This window comes from Hylobates moloch, unplaced genomic scaffold (assembly GCF_009828535.3).
Source record: "Hylobates moloch isolate HMO894 unplaced genomic scaffold, HMol_V3 SCAFFOLD_40, whole genome shotgun sequence".
NCBI lineage: Eukaryota > Metazoa > Chordata > Mammalia > Primates > Hylobatidae > Hylobates > Hylobates moloch.
The window spans coordinates 417,637-435,968 of NW_026652315.1; the positions used below are offsets into that span (position 1 = coordinate 417,637).

General features: G+C 36.6%; 1 protein-coding gene across 3 annotated transcripts in view; it reads right to left on the reverse strand.

Annotated features, from left to right (window-relative positions):
- LOC116463519 (retinal dehydrogenase 2) overlaps positions 1-18,332 on the reverse strand; it is a 125,673-nt gene that overhangs the window by 40,408 nt on the left and 66,933 nt on the right. For all 3 annotated transcript variants that reach the window (XM_058434699.1, XM_032146650.2, XM_058434700.1), the window contains exons 5-7: positions 4,058-4,119; positions 1,926-2,054; positions 1,686-1,799 (exon numbers count right to left, since the gene is read on the reverse strand). In XM_058434699.1, coding sequence (XP_058290682.1) covers positions 1,686-1,799; positions 1,926-2,054; positions 4,058-4,119 — 305 coding nt within the window. The remainder of the gene's footprint in view (positions 1-1,685; positions 1,800-1,925; positions 2,055-4,057; positions 4,120-18,332) is intronic.

An 18,332-nucleotide genomic window follows, 5' to 3' on the forward strand; every position in this document is an offset into this window, starting at 1 on the left:
AGTCTTTTGATATAGAACCAAGAACTTTTCTTAATTATGGGTCCACCTGTCTCTTCTGATTAAATCACACCCCTAAATTATTATTTATGAATGATTTCTGGTTTCAATTTCTTTAAAGTGAAGTAAGGACTTAAAAACATTTGCAAAGCAATTCCAGGTGCCCATTCTATCTAGGTTTATATTTTTCCCCAGTCTTTTACAGTTGTCTTAAATTGATTGCATCTTCAGTTTTTCTTAGCAGCTAGCCTTTAGCAAATATTTTCAAAGCATTAATCTTAGAATAATTAATAATTCCCTTTCATACATTTTGGTTTAAATGTTTCATTAAACTGCAAAATTACAATAACAAATACAACTAGAATAAAATGTTTGGAAACAAGGTTAACTCTTGACAAACACAAAACTCAGTAATCTAACTGAATTAATTAATATTCAAGTTTATTAATAAATCTTTTATTAAATTTACTACTGTGAGTCAGTTTAAAACTCTGTATCAACTCATAAAACATTTCTAGATCTGTGCTGTCCAATATGATAGCACGCATGGCAATGGAGAACTTGAAATGTGGCTAGTCTGAAGAGATGTGCTGTCAATGTAAAACACATACCATATTTCAAAGAATGCATATGAAAAAGAGAATGCAAAATATTGTATTAATAACTTATAGTGATTATATGTTGAAATATTTTGAAAATACTGGATTAAAGTTATTAAAATTAATTTCATTTATTTTTTAATGTGGCTACTAGCCTATTTTAAATGACAAATGTTGCTCTCATTCTATTAGATAGACATCCTTTGTTCAATGATGATGTCATCTGTGAAGTTCTACCTAAAACAATGAATCAGACTTTCTTATCATGTTACCTGGATCATAGATAATTTGAGTAACATTTATAAATCTTCCTAAGCTGACTTGTGACTCTCTAACAGGGATCTGTAAACTATGGCCCATGGGTCAAATGTACCCTGCTGTTTTGGTATGGCCTACAAGCTAAAAACAGTTTTTGCATGTTTAAATGTCTAGAAACAATAAAAAGATTAGTATCTGTAATCTATAAAAATTATGTAAAAATTCCAATTTCCATGTCTATAAATAAATTTTAATTGGCATATAGCCACACTCAATATTATCTATGACTGTTTGGTGATACTATGGCACGGCTGAGTAGTTGCAACAGAGACCACATTGCCTGCAAAATTTACATTTACTATCTGGCCCTATACAGAAAAAAAAATGTACTGAGCCCTGCTCTATATCATCTCTTAAGGTTCACAGGGCATAGTGAGTTGCCAATTGCACCTACAGGACCTGTCCAAACAATGAGAAGGGAAAGCTTGTGTCTCCATTCTTATCCTTACCACAGACTAGTTTAGATTTCCAGCTTCTTAACTTGCTTCTGCCACTATTCAACAAAGTGTCTAGAACCCCACATTCTGGGATAATTCTTACACAGATGGTATCACAAAAATGCTCAGAGATCTGTGGGGACACATGGTCCCTGTGTGCCTTTGCTTTCACATCCACCAGTGTTCTATGACACCAATGTTATCCTTTGTGGGCTTGGGTACTTACTCACTGCCCTTTTGGTGTCTAGCCTATGGGTCCTAGTTTTATTGTTTTTGTAACCCCTCAACTCATTTGCAAGACTGTTCCTCAAGCCCTGGTTTTTCAGATACCTACCTCAGTAGACCCTGTGAATGCAATCTTGTCTATGCCAGTGTGAGAAGCTATTGCTGCCCCAGCCGTTGGCCCATATCCTGGCAAAATATTGATGACCCCGGGAGGAAAGCCAGCCTAAGAAAACAGAACAGGAGGAAACATGGCTGATGAAAGCTGATGCATCATGTTAAATGAGATATGCTCTAGTAGGCTCCAGCTGTAAGGGGAGTCAGAAGCACTCCTGAAGTCCCTTTCTCTTACCTCCTTGATGAGGGCTCCCATGTAGAGTGCACTGAGTGGTGTTTGCTCTGCTGGCTTAATAACTACTGTATTGCCACAGCACAAAGCTGGAGCAATTTTCCAGGCAAACATCAGCAGGGGGAAGTTCCACTGAAAGGAAAAAAACTCAAAGTTGATAGATGGAAAAATATTCCTCCACTACTTTGTTTTCAAGCTGTGACTTCTCATATTTCTCAAACTAGTCCTCAACATAAATCTTGTCCACTACAAAGTATAGATGTTTGGATTTTCAATTACTTCATTAAGAATAGAATAGCACTGACCTTGGAAATCTCTCCTTCTCTCTCTGACCAACCAATTACTATATTCCAACTACCCACCAAAAGAAATCCCACTGTGAAAAGGGAGTTTTGTTACTTCTTTTTTTTTTTTTGTCACTGTTGTTTTTATGTATTTTTTAATTAGGCTTTGGTTCCAATAAGTTCTCGTGTATGAAAACTTTTCTTGCATCTGAGATTTTTACATCACAATTTTCACACTGGTATGAAAGTTCTTCAACATGGAAAAACTAGAAAATTCTAATTAAGTTGTAGTTAAGTCAATGTGTATTTCAAGGTAGTACTTTTTCTTTAGATACATGCATTGTCACAAACATATATGATTACAAAAATAAACTGCATATACTGATGAGTATGCAAAAATTTTCATTTGTCTCTTTTCCACTGTAAAAGAAGCTATTGGAGACTACAGTACATTTTACATGAGTAGATAAGGTTGGGGTCTAAAATAGTTTAAACTGATTTTAAAAAGGATATTAAGCTTGTATTGTCATAAGCTCAGGCATGAGCCTCAGTACTATCAGGTGTCATTGATAATTTCATTAAGAAAGAAAACAGAAATCCATATCCCCTGGCTTCAGCCCTTGACCACAATGTGTTTCTGCCTGAAGCATCTCAGCTGCCATCCTTCAAGGCTTCTCACTGGCTCTGGCAAGCTTGCAAAAATATACAAGTGTCTTGCCTTCACCAAACACCCAATTTCTTTTCCCCTTAGTTGTTTATAAACTTGGGAGTCCACAGTAATGTTTTAATTCCATCTACAGTGTATAAATCTTAAAGTGCAGTAATTGAGGCAGAGCTGGCTGACAAGCAGCTCTTGTCCTGTCAGTGAAGCTGCAGCGTTGAGAGTCTGGGCAAGGGCAAGAAAAGCAAGTTTGAATCCTACGAGGAAGGTGACAGATCTCATCCCAGAGCTGGTCCAAGCAGGATTTCCCCACGGCCTTTAGGAGCAAGAGAACTTAAATCAAACCTCTCATTTTCCCTTGGCATTCTCTAATAAATTTCACAGTAACCTGAGATTCATCAATTATTCAAACAAATATTATACCTTCCCCACATCTTTGGTTCCCAATGCCAAAGATTATCTTGAGTTACACTACTATATTTTGAAAAAAGAAAACTTCTTGTCTATACTATAAGAGTTTACTTTGAGCATCCCCTTGAAATCTCTGCCAGAACTATTAGCTAGTACTGTTAAAAGCTTCGGTCATGTTTTGTATTGTACCAAGGGTGTGTATGAGAGACAGAGAGGAACAAAGGGACAATGTTTAATGTTCCAATCCAAACACTAAGCACTACATCTATTTCTCTTTACAAGACACATAACAGCTCAGCATGGTTTCAATTATGACTATGACGTTAACTGTACTGCTGTGTCTTCTGTAGCATCTTCTATCTAGATTCTTGTGAAAAGAAACAGTGGGAAAGAATGGGATTAAAAGATCATATAATATGCCTGGAAGGATGGTGAGTCACAATTCTAAAAAATAAACAACTATAACAAAGCATTAATTTTCCATAAGCAGAATGGACATAATAACCAAGGGCAGGTTATTAATACACTGTGCTTTGCTTATTTTAATCATGAGAATTCCATGACTTGAGAATTCAACTCCTGGTAACGGAGCTGAAACCCTATTAACCTGTTCAAATAAGCATTTGCAGGGAGGCTGTTAAAGATATGTCAACAACATGAGCTCCGTTTTTTTTCCTCCAGTAATGGAAAACACACATCGCTGAGGACCATGTTTTATGTGTCTTTAAGAGAACTGGGTCAAATGAAAATAAATACGAGGTGCGAGGAGATACACTCACTGGGATGATCTGTCCACACACTCCAATGGGTTCATGTCTTGTAAAGGTAAAATAGTCTCCATCTGAAAGAAAAAAGCATTGTCACTCCCAGAAAGTTTAGATTAGGAAAAAAAATGCAAAGGGAGAACTTTGGTGGCTGCAAAAAAAAAAAAAAAACACCAGAAATAAACTTGAAAAAACATCCTACTCAACCATGCATGAAAGCTGGTAGACGCCTAACAAACACTGGACACAGCATATCTTTGGATGCATCTCTCAGACACCCAAATGCAATACTGAGGAAAGGATCTCTAAGGCAAAATGAAGGACAAATTTATGATATGAGAAGTCCTCAGGGTGGCAGAGGGGAGAGCTGAAAAATATGTAAAAACTGAATTTTATGTTAAATATTAAAATAACATGTAGAACAGTTGTTTGATTTAAAAACTGAGTCAACAAACCTTAAAATAACTTTCTGAAGTATTAAAATAAACTAAGTAAAATGCTATTGGGCAAATTTAAAATGCTCGGCAACTGGAAAAAGCGAGGAGTAAAAGATATATTTCATAACTCAATCCAGGTGTCAAAATGTACTTCCTGGGTAGTGGTGAGACATAGGCATGTCCAGGGCTATTTAAAGAAGGTAAAAGTCCATTTCTAAAAAGAACTCCATCAATAATCCAAAGCGTCTGCCCCCAAACTAGACATAGAAATGAGAATGTCCTAGGGGCTAAAAGAAAAAGAGCTTGAGAAAAACTTATAACCTTGTTTTCCTTACAGGAGTAATAGGCAACTGAAATAATTATACAGGAAGTCCAAACCAAATTCTTCTTTAGGAAAATGTCATTGCTTTTATCTGAATTATTTTAAATGGTTAATTAAAATTACCAAAGAATGGCTCATTTTTAGCAGATAGCTTTTCATTTTAAATACTGGGCAAAGTCTTTATTTTTGCCTCCACTGCCGGCCCTTAGGCCACTTCACTGATACTCGTTTTCTCTCTCAAAAGCAGTCCCCTAAGGCAAGTGAAAACACTCAGCTAATATTCATGAAAGCATAACTATTACGGGTGGAAATGAAGGTGGGGACAGGAGGACTGTGTGGGTTGGGACAAGAGAAGCGATATGAATCAGATTTTTTATCACTGTCTCTCAACACACCTAAATCACATTTATCGCACAAAATTGTTTTGACATATTCAAAATTATTTATTTTTTAAATAATTAAAGTCTTGGCTTCTCTCTCTCTTACTCTCCCAGTGTCACTCTCTATCCTCCGGATCCCTGATCTCTACCTCCTCTTTCCATAATTATCTGTTTCCTCTTTTCAAGGAACTTTTATTCACATACAAGTATTTATAGGATCCTTTTATCCTCCTCTTTTTTTTTTTATACAAAAGGGATATTATTCTGTCTTTTATATTTTGTTCCCCCCCTCCCCTTTTTTTATTTCCTATAAAGCTAGGACGTCTTTTTAGTGGCTGCAGGTTATTCCATGGGCTCAATAAACAATGTTACTACTGTAAATCCTCCTAAGGGACACAGAAGTCACTTTCAGTTTAGGCTATTATAAATAATGCTGCAAAGACTATCATTACATACATATCTTTTCATATCTGTGGAATTTCTTGATCTAAGTGTATGTACATTTCACATTTTCAAAAATATTGCCAAACCACCCTTCAGAAAAGTTTAACAATTCATAATTTCAACAACATGCTATTTTTCCTACTCTTTAACATTGAGGTTTTTCCAACATTTTCATTTCAGCTAATCTGATAGCTGGAAAACCGCAACTTGTTTTGATTTATGTTTAATGATAGAGTGAACATCTTTTCATGCTTATATTGCTTGCTATTTTTCTATTGGGTTATTCTTTTTAGCCATTTGAAGAGCTCTATGGATATTAAGGAAATTAGGCCTCTGTCATAATATTGCAAAGATTTTTCCCCAATCTGCTACTTATCTCTTGACTTTGTTTTATGTATATTTTAAATGGAAGAAATTCAGAAGTAGGCTGGATTCTGCAACTGTATGAAATTATTTTAAAATATCTATTACAAGAAAAAATAGCGAAGATGTTGCAACTGTCCATACGATGACAGTATGAAGTCTGAGTAATACTTTAAACATCAAATTAACTATTTAGCTATGTATGCAGATAACTGAAGAATCTTCTGGATATCATTCTTTACAAGACTACAAGTTACCATGCTTCTTCAATTTATAAATCTCTGAAAAGGTTTTTCATGAGGAGCAACACCACTGATCGATAAGCTAGAGTTTCATTTGCAAGAAAATCTTCTGCAACTGAACTAAGTTGGTTAAGGTGATGGGTTCAGGTGGATAGTCACAGACCACAGAATCAGAGAGTAATGTCAAGATAGAGTGCAAATGGGGCTGAAGAAAAAAATGGGAAGATGAATAGAAGAGCACACGTTTTTATTTTAGCACATGTAGGAACCTGGAATGGTTCAGAAAAAAAACTCAGAAGGCAACCACACAAGCACGGCATGGCAATTCATAAACCATTTCCCCCTACACATTTTATGATGCTTAGAAATTTAGTTGTTTTACTTAAATAATATCAAAAGTTACTGAAAAAAGTGAAAGGGAAGAAAATGTAGACAAAAATCTTAAAAGTCTGACCTCATGAGGAATTGAGTTTGACTCCATAATTGTGTCTCAAGAGAAACTGTGTTATGAGGAATTAAAACTCTCCTGGATAAACTGTCCACATATTTGAAAAACATTTAGCTACAGGCTAACATAACTCTAGTCCCTACAGTTAGTCTAAGTAGTAAATTTAAAAATAAAGGCTATTTTTGTGCTTGAACTCTTCCCAAAAGAGCACCGAGCTGAAGGGACAAAGAAAGGAGCCTACTTTCAGTAAAATTCAACATTTCTTCACGTTAAAAACTCTCAATAAACTAGAGATATTGATGGAACATACCTCAAAATAATTAAGAGCCATTTATGACAAACTCACAGCCAATATCATACCGAACAGGCAAAAGCTGGAAGCATTCCCCTTGAAAACTAGCACAAGACAAGGATGCCCTATCTCACCACTCCTATTCAACATAGTATTGGGAAGTTCTGGCCAGTTCTTTCTCAGGCAAGAGAAAGAAATAAAGGGCATTCAAATAGGAAGAGAGGAAGTAAAACTGTCTCTGTTTGCAGATGACATGGTCCTATATCTAGAAAACACCATTGTCTCAGCACAAAAGCTTCTTAAGCTCATAAGCAACTTCAACTAAGTCTCAGGATACAGAATCAATGTGCAAAAATCACAACCATTCCTATATACCAACAATAGACAAACAGAGAGCTAAATGATGAATAAACTCCCATTAATAATTGCTACAAAGAGAATAAAGTACCTAAGAAATACAGCTAATAAAGGAAGTGAAGGACCTCTTCAAGGAGAACTACAAACCACTAATCAGGGAAATCAGAGAGGATACAAACAAATGGAAAAACATTCCATGCTCATGGATAGGAAGAATCAATACCATGAAAATGGCCATAATGCCCAAAGTGATTTAAAAATTCAATGCTATTCTCATTAAACTACCACTGACATTCTTCACAGAATTAGAAGAAATGACTTTAAATTTCATATGTAACCTAAAGAGCTCATATAGCCAAGACAATCCTAAGCAAAAAGAACAAAGCTGGAGGCATCATGCTACCTGACTTCAAACTATACTACAAGGTACAGTAACCAAAACAACATGGTACTGGTACAAAAACAGGCACATAGACCAATGGAACAGAATAGAGAAATCAGAAATAAGACCACACATCTACAACCATCTGATCTTCGACAAACCTGACTAAAACAAACAATGGGGAAAGGATTCTCTATTTAATAAATGGTGCTAGGAGAACTAGCTAGCCATATGCAGAAAATTGAAACTGGACCCCTTCCTTACATCTTATACAAAAATTACCTCAAGATGAATTAAAGACTTAAGTGTAAAACCCAAAAATATAAAAACTCTAGAAGAAAATCTAGGCAATACCATTCAGGACATGGGCACAGGCAAAGATTTCATGATGCAAATGTCAAAAGCAATTGCAACAAAAGCAAAAATTGACAATTTGGATCTAATTAAACAAAAGAGCTTCTGCACAGCAAAAGAACTATCAGAGTGAACAGCCTACAGAATGGGAGAAATTTTTTGCAATCTATGCATCTGGCAAAGGTCTAATATCCAGAATCTACAAGGAATTTAAACAAATTTACAAGAAAAAAATAACCCCATTAAAAAGTGGGCAAAAGGACATGAACAGACACCTCTCAAAAGAAGACAGTCATGCATCCAACAAACATATGAAAAAAAACTCATCATCAATGATCATTAGAGAAATGCAATCGAAACCATCTCACACCACTCAGAATCACAATTATTAAAAAGTCAAGAAACAACAGATGCTGGCAAAGGTGTGGAGAAATAGGAACACTGTTCCTATTTCCCACTTTGTTTACATTCCCACTGTTGGTGGGAATGTAAATTAGTTCAACCATTGTGGAAGACAGTGTGGCAATTCCTCAAAGACCTAGAACCAGAAATACCATTTTACCCAGCAATCCCATTACTGAGTATATACCCAAAGGAACATAAATCATTCTGTTATAAAGATACATGCATGCCTATGTTCACTGCAGCACTATTCACAATAGCAAAGACATGGAATCAACCCAAATCCCCATCAATGATAGACTGGATAAAGAGAATGTGGTATATATACATCAAAGAATACTATGCAGCCATAAAAAGGAATGGGATCATGACGTCTGCAGGGACAATAGATGGAGCTGGAAACCTTTGACACAGGAACTAACTAACACAGGAACAGAAAACCGAACATCACATGTTTTCATGTATTGGGGGAGCTGAACACACATGGACACAGGAAGGGGAACAACAGACACTGTCACCTTTCTGGGGAGGGGCGGGGGAAGGCAGAACATCAGGATAAATAGCTAATGCATGCTGGGCTTAATACCTAGGTGACGGGTTGATAGGTGCAGCAAACCACCATGGCACACGTTTACCTGTGTAACAAACCTGCACAGGTAATCCAGAACTAAAATAAAGGGCCCTAGACCTTGTAATCTCAGTTTGCATTTTCACATGGATGGTGAAAGATGACACCCCTAGTCTGATCTGGGGTGCCTGACAAACACAAGAGCTAAGCCTCCTGTGGGCACCTTCAGCTAGGGCTAACAGCACCCCAGAAGTCATTCACAGCTACTAAGACCCTACTATGAATCCCACTGAGCTTCTAAATCAGGGTTACCATAAGACCAGTTATAAAACCCACCTTCATAATTTTCGCCATTTCCAAGTATCATTTGCTCTATCATTTACTTAATTTCTGTTAAATTAACTCACCTGTTAAAAATATGTAAATAGCTACCTGTTAGCCTTACCTTAAGGAAAATCTAAAATCTAAAATAACAGGTTTCATGGGCTGGTAATATTTTCTTCTAATATTCTTCAAACCAAGTAATTAAAATTTTAAAAAAAAGTTTACTTGTTTACTATATAGAATCATCTTGAATGCTACCAGTGATACATGGGATGCTATATGGTGATTCTCAAACTTGAATGTACACACTAAGCAACTGGAGATCTTGTGAAAATACAGATTCTCAATCAACAGGTCTAGGATGAGACCAGAGAGTCTGCATTTCTACATGCTCCCAGCTGAGGCTCATGCTTCTGATCCACAGACCACACTCTGAGTAGCAAGATCAGGAGCGTAAAGGAGAGTCCACATGTATTATGATGCCCTATGGTTGCTTCACAGTTGTCTGCCTTCATTTTTATTTATCTTTTGTCTCTCTAATAACTCTACTAATTTTCCTGAAAGGAGTATATAGTGTAGGAGAATCTGATCTGTATTTTTAATACTTTAAAATTGTTAAAAAAAGAATGAAAACACTATTAGAATTTATGTAGAGCTTTATAATTTTCACATCCTTATCTCATTTTACACTCAAAACTATGAAAAAAAATAAGCAACTATCATTATCAGCATTTTATAAACAGAGAAAATATGGCACAGAGAGGTTAAGTCCAAAGTGGTACCACTGGTTGAGGCTCCTGGACTTGGATCTGGGTCTTCAGACTTCAAGTTCTTTACCCATAAAAACGTATTAATGACTCTTGTGACGAAGGTGTTGGATTTAGGTGGATAATCACAAATCACAGAATTAGAGTATAATGTCAAGAACAATCACAAATGGGGTAAAAATAAACAAAGAAAAAAACCCAATGGCAACTCTTTTGTGAATATGAACACAGAACACATGGAAACTTGTTATAAAGGGAACACTACAGAGAAACATTCCCTGGAATAAGTGAGCCCAGGACTGAGCGCCTCTCTCCCTTTCATCTAGGCAGAGCCAACTCAAAGTGGAAGACAGAGTGTTAATTCTCCCTCTCATCTATACCTCAGATGATACATAATGAGTGCTCTTCTCTGCCTGGAAAAAAAATTAAAGCCAATTTTCTATCTTTTATGCTAACAATGCTCTCTCAGTATGGCAGGATGACTTAAAAGGTTGTTTCCTTCATTTCTCTAGCTTTGTGCTGTAAGCTCAACAGCCTGATATAAAAACAGTCTCCACCCAAATTCAGATACTCTGTTGTAGAGTATGAATGGTTTTGGATCTTCTTAGCAAATATGAGGGATTACAGAGAGCGCTCAGACTTAGCATAAAAAAGGACTGCATTTGATGAGGACACCAGAAAATGTTCTGGATACCACATTGTAGGTCAATAGGTTAGAACACAACTATGATAGAGAAAACTAAAGAAGAGATGAGAGATCAAAACAAATACTAAGTCACATATGTAGGACTTTTGATCTGTCTCTTTTCCCTTTCACTCAGAAGGTAAAATGCAGACTAACAGATATTGCTCCTAAAGGAGGGTTATTTTAAGACCCAGTCAGAGGTAACTTTTCTGATGAGTTTTGATACCTGGGTGCTTTTAATGACCAAAGAGTAGTTTACAACTTATGAAAAATATAAAAATCTTACAATTAAATACTTCATTATGCTATGAATTTGGCTGAGCCGTGAATTAAATTTTACTGAGAATGTGTGCATTGAGCCATTTCTATAATTATATTAAGACAAGCCTTTGTTCCTAGAGATCAACAGTACAATAAGCCTCTACTATATTTGTGAACTACTGAGCCACTGTTCTATGTTTTTTGATGGGGGCTTATCAAACTACACAGAAGAGAGAGCAAAATTTAGTTAATTAGAAAAATTTAATTATTTGGATAATTCATTCAAGGCAAACATTACTTCTTAAATCAGATTTTATAGTTGCCTGAAAGAAACTGACGGAATTTTTAGTCTCATAAAAATATCTCACATTGGCACATCCTATATATTAATATAAACTAGAGTGAGTATGACTAAGCAATCTGTAAATAGTGATAAAATCAGAAGAATCTGAAATGTGCCAGAAATTGAGAAATTTGTCAAATATGGACGTCAAATAGCTTCCAATTATAACACTAAGAACACTACAAGAACTGTAGCAAATTTTATATACCTAGTAACAATAAAAATGATTTTATTCAATAGCATAAAAATCTGTAACACAATTCAGTGAATGAAGGTCATTGTCCAATCCCTAATTTGTAGACAGAATTACCTTTCAAGGAGCTGGCAATCCTTTGATGAGCACGGTATTAAAACATGAGATGATTACATTGAACTATTCCATTATGTATGTACTGTAGCAGATTCCCATCATGTTGATGTTGAAGAACAGACCTCACCCAACATTTTATAACTATGATGATAAACTCTATAAATGCCTATACAAAAGATGAAACTGTATGTTAGTATGAAGTGTACTGATGCTTTTCTTCCCAGAAGACTGCTGGTAGTTTCTAAGAAGTTAGATTATGTTCCTGAGTCTGTCATGAAGATAGCTTAGCTCTACGACTATTCCACTACATGATCATAACAAAAGTTAGTTTACTTCTCTGGACCTTCTCTGTAAAATGAGGAGATCAGCCTTAGGGATCCCTGAGGTCCTTTTCAGCTTCAACCTCTTAAAGAGGTTCCTGTGAAGCTGACTTCATGACCTCCTGTCACAATCAATTCAGGTCCCACTAACAAGCAAGCCCTGGTTGTTGTTAGGTGGGCAGAGCAAATCACCCCTCACTCTTACTCCGATGGAACAAGAATACTTCAGATTTCACCCTATGCATTTGTTAATAACAATAAACCAGATCAAACTGATTCAAGGCAAAATCTTAGGATCTGAATCAATAACTTTGTGTATTTGTATCCTATTCTTTAACAGATGAAACTGGAAGAGGGTGAAATGGAAAATTATATATGACCTGGGTAGTTTTTAACCTTTTCTATATGCTAATATATCATAAGTCCATTTTAATATCAGAATTCAGCTTGAAACATGGACTTTTTTTCTGCTTACATAAAATCAGTAAAATCAACACTTGCTACAGAGAAAAATCTAAGGCAATACAAATTAGCTTCCATTTATCTCTAAGTAAATGAAAAACAAGCTTTGATCCTTCCTTCATCACAAAGAGGTTGTAGACATGAGAGGAGAAGAGGATTTGAATACAGGTTAAAAATACTCAAAATGGAGAAAACAATACTTTGCTTTAGGGCTTCTATAACATTAGCGATAATGTAACAGGTAAAAAGTGTTCCATAGGTCATAGTAATGATTATTATTTATCATCATAATTAGGCACTGCCATCGTAAAAGGGTCAAGGCATAGGATTTATGGTCAGAGACAATGGCTCCATTGGGTACCATGGCAGGAAATAATGGATAGTGTTGTAAAGGAAACAACATCAAGACTCTTGTGAATCAAGCTAATATTGCATAATTGTGCAATAACATCCATCTGTGGGCCTTGAGTGGAACAGAATGAAGAGTGGTGGGAGAAATTTCCAATTCAGAGACAGAAGCAGCCACCCACTTTTTCATTGCTCAAAAGTGGTCATGAGATAACCCTTTTGTCTCCTTCCCAAATATTCTAGTTGAAGCTACCCTTTACGGGGAGAAGTTAAGCAGGTATTTGCTCTCTCTAACTGATTATCCATTTGTAGTCAAAGCGAAATCTATCCTTTATGGGGAGAAATCAGGCAAGTATTTGCTGTCTCTAACTGATTATCCATTTGTAGTCAAAGTGCTCTTTCTAAAATGCAATTTTTCAAATAGATTCAAGGGGTTTATGTGCAGATTTGTTACATGGATATATTGCATAACTATGAGCCTTGGGCTTCTAGTGTGCCCATCACCAGAATAGTCAACGTGGTACCCAACAGGTAGTTTTCAATCCTCAGCCTCCTCTCACTCTCCCTCCTTTTGAAGGCTCCCAATGTCTATTAGGTCTCTCCATATGTCCATGTTTACCCACTGCTTAGCTCTCACTTATAAGTGAAAGCATGTGGTATTCGTTTCTGTTTCTGGGTTATTTCACTTATTTCAGTATAATGGCCTCCAACCCCATCCATGTTGCTGCAAAAGAAATGATTTCATAATTTTTATGGCTGTGTAGTATCCCATGATTTGTGTATATATATATATACACACACACACACACATATATACATATATATATATATATGTATATATTTTATCCAGTCATCCATTGAAAGGCACTTAGGTTCATTTTATTTACAATAGCCCCCCCCCCCCAAAATACCTAAGAATATTTAATTAAGGAGGTGAAGGATCTCTACAAGGAGAACTACAAAACATTAATGAAAAAAATCACCGATGACACAAATGGAATAACACCCCATGTTCATGGATTAGAAGACTCAATATTGTTAAAATGACCATACTGTCCAAAGCAATATACAGATTTGATGCAATTCCTAAAATGTAATTTTGATCAAGGCACTCACCTATTTAATTTGGTGACTCACTATTGCCTACAGAATAAAACTTGTAGCATGGCTGACCCAGACTCAGGGCTCTACTGTCTTTTATATCTGCCTATACTTTTAGATCCGCTAACACATGGTACTCTCCTCCCTTCATGCTTTGTGCCAGCTATTCTCACTGCCTGTAATGTCCCTGACTCCATCTTCACTTAACTTGTCCTTCAGGTTATCACTTAGACATCCCACCACCCTCTCCAGGAGGCCTTAATACTAGGAGATGCCTCTCCTATGGTGTCCCACCAAATTTCATGCTTCCATATTTAAATAGATCACACTATATTGCAGTTGCTTGTCTACTTGTTTTTCTTACTGTCCTATAAACATCTTAGTTATTTGCCTTTGTAACCCCAATGCCTAACACAGGAGCTGAAATATAGCAGATGCTAAAAAAATCTGTTGAATGAATGAATGTATGAAGAAATGGGTGAAGGAATAAGAGATCAAAGCTGATGCCACAGAAAGGAGGTAAAAGCAAATCCCTTCCAATTACATGATACCTTTCCCTAGCCTTCCCAGAACGGAATGAGTCAAAGACATAATGGCGTATTTCTTCCCATTCTTTTTGGTTGTTTAGTGTTAGAGATGTTATGCTGGATGAACCATGGAGTATAATTCAATGTTGCAGAGCAGTCTTACATCTAAAAATTTAACAACAAAAAATCCCATTTCAGGTTCTTTTTTTATCGGTGACCAAACAGAATTGTGTGATTATCTCTGACACTCACTATGAAAGCCCCCTTTACCCATATGATTAGGAACTAGGCAGGGAGATCCCCACCTCAAGTGTTCCAGAACATTTAAGCCTCATAAATGCTATCTTGAGAAAAGCAGGCTCTAGATACAGTTGATTTTCATTATTTGTGGATTCCATATTTAAGAACTTGCCTACTACCTAAAATTTATTTGTAACCCAAAGTACGGAGTGTTCTCAGAATCATTTATGGGCATGTATATCCAAAGCAGGGATTTTCTTTATTTCAATAGTTTTGGGAGTACAGGTGGTGTTTGGTTACATGGATAAGTTCTTTAGCGGTGGTTTCCAAGATTTTGGTGCATCTGTCACCTGAGTAGTGTACACTGTACCCAATATGTAGTCTTTTATCACTCACCCCACTCCCATCCTTCCCCAAAGTCCATTACATCATTCTTATGCCTTTACATCCTCATAGCTTAGCACTTACTTAGAAGTGAGAATATAAGATATTTGGTTTTCCATTCCTGAGTTACTTCACTTAGAATAATGGCCTCCAGCTCCACCCAAGATGTTGCAAAGGCCATTATTTCATTCCGTTTTATGTCAGGGTAGTATTCCCTGGTGCATATTTACCACACCTTCTTTATCCACTCATTGGCTGATGCGCAGTTAGGTTGGTACCATATTTTTGCAGTTTCAAATTGTACTACTATAGACATGCATGTGCATATGTCTTTTTCATATAATGACTTATTTTCCCTGGGTAGGTACACCCAGTAGTGGGATTGCTGGACCAAATGGTAGTTCTACTTTTAGTTTTTTAATGAATCTCCATACTGTTTTCCGTAGTGATTGTACTAGTTTACATTTCCAACCAGCAGTGTAAAAGCATTCCCTCTCACCACATACATTCCAACATCTATTTTTTTTATTTTTAAATTATGGACATTTTTTTTGCAGTAATGAGGTGGTTCAACTGTGGTTTTAATTTGCATTTCCCCAAAGCGGGGAAAATTTTGAGTCACCTGATGCACAAATTCCCAGCTGAGGTTGAACAAGGTGACACTCTGCCTTCTTGCTTCAGCTCTCATATTGTTAAAAAAAAAAAAAAAAAAAAAAAGGTGTCCTTTTTTGTGGTCTGTTTAGTGCCACATTTTTCGTATTTTTGTGCCTTTTGTTCACAATTTTGCTGTTTAAAATGGCCCCTAAGCATAGTGTTGAGTGCTGTCTAGTGTTCCTAAGTGCAAGAAGGCTGTAATGTGCCTTACAGAGAAAATACATGTGTCAGACAAGCTTCATTCAGGCATCAGTTATAGTACTTTTGTCTGGTTGGCCATGAGTTCAGTGTTCATAAATTGACAATATATGTTAAACAAAGGATCTTTCAACAGAAACACATAAATCAAGGCCGTTCTCTGATCAACAGACAAGAATGTTGTGATCAGAAGCTCACAGGAACCTAATCTTGTATTTCCCCTAGGAGCAATAGTTCAGTATTTGCTAATTCCGTGTTCATGACAACTTTATAAAACATAACTACTATGAATGATGAGAATAAACCATATATTAGTATAAAAATCTGCACTGGGTTAAAGACTTCATCAGGGCCACCTTCCTGCCTTGCTGAACCAATCTCCATAAGAAGAGAATTTATTATGGCTTAGGCAGAAAAACACTTAAGCTTGAATCTCAGGTCTCCCACTTATTAGCCATATGACCTTCTTCAAGACACTAAACCCTTGCAGTCTTATTTTCTTAGATGTAAAATAGGTAAAATACCATTTAAAATCCAGACTATCTCATCAGATCACACACAGAATCACATAGATATTGTACATAAAAGAATATTTTATACTTTTAAATTCTATGCAAATATAAAGTACATTATTTCTTTATAATTCCAAACATAAAATTAGGTAGGAAAATGCATTTAGCACAATAAAGATCTCATGGTTAAAGACTAATGGACTTTCTATATTCCAGACTTCACTGTGAAAAAAAAAAAGCCAAGCACGCAGAGACAAAATGAAGCTGATGTTAAATTATGGAGTTACAAAAAATACAAATGTATTAATTTACTTAACAAATCTGAGAACAAGTGAATAATTATGATTACGATACCCCTTTCTGCGATCTTCTCCTATGACTCCCCTGATTTAGTCCAGCTACATTCACTAAGCACTAGACTAGCCAAAGACATTGTTGGCTGAATTCTAAGTGGCCTCTAGGCAAGCCCAAATTTATCTAAAACTGGAACAGAGAGGAAAGGTGCCAAGTTAACCTCTACCTCCATCCTTCCCTCATCTGTTTGAGATACCATGGAGAGAGCTCTTATGACCCAAACTTCAGCCTCCTGAGAATTCTGCCTACAGGCCTGATGGCAGGGAGAGTACCTCATCCTAGTATGACTCTAAATGGACTTTCAGAAAAACTTTTTAGTTTTGGGAAACAAAAAGTTACTTAGAGTTTAAGAGAATTCTTCATTTTTTTTCCTTCATTGGCTGAACAACAGTTAATGAGTAAAGTTGGGAAAGACTACTGTGAGAGCCCTGTGAGAGCCTTTTCTATGCCCTGTATTTATAACTCGTAGATAAGCATCCACAGGATCTCCAAAACGCATCAGATGAAAACAGTGAGGCTTATGGGCCAACCACCTCTATTGCCAGATCAAGTTACATTAAAGCTTCAAACATTATCAGGGATACCAATCAATATTTAGCTTTATCTAATCAGGATCTTCCCTCCTGAGGAAGTAAAAGAAAACCAAGATGCTGTTAGGCCAAATAGAGATCTATGCGCATTGCCTTCTGTTTCACAATCTTCCTCAGAGCTTTGTAAATGGTTTGAAAAGATATTTAAATGCCTAAAACATATTTGTTGTTTTAATAATGAAATGACAGGTGGAGTGGGGACCAAAAAAAACCAACAACTAGGGACTTTGAGCTTGTTAATTTACCTTTCTGTACTGATAGGCGACAGGCCCGCCTAAAAAGACTGACATGTGTCCCATTGTTGACAAAGGTTTTAATTCTCAGGCCCTCTAATAGGTATGCTCATAATGAATAGTGACTTTCTACCTCACTTAGGCCATCCCCACATCTTGCAAGTGATGCTGGAGAACAGCTGTCCTGTAATATCCTTAGAGTCAGAACAGAACTAAGATTCTGACTTTCCCCAAGAGCAATCTTCTCCACCCTTCTCAGTCAGTTGAACAAGGGAGAAACCTCTGGATGGAAGGGAAGAGCCCCTACAATCAGAAACCCATTTTCTAAAAACTAACATTCCACATGTCATCATCATTTGTGGGGGCAATTTAAAAAATAATCCTTGGAAGTCTTGTCTCTAAACCATCTCCATTCTCACTGTAAATTATTCTTCCCTTGTCATAGCACACCTACATGAGGCATCACAACAGCCACCTAACTTGGTTCTGCTGTGTCCTCTCCTTGCTACTCAATGCGGAGGACCAGCAGCTGGTTAGACATGCAGAGTCTCAGGCCCCACCCCAGACCTATTCAGTCAAAAACTGCACTTGAGAAAGACCCTTGGTGATTCGTGCGCACATTAAATTGGAGAAGAACTGTTCCCAGCCATCCACACTATCAGCCAAACCACTCCCTTTTTTAGTAA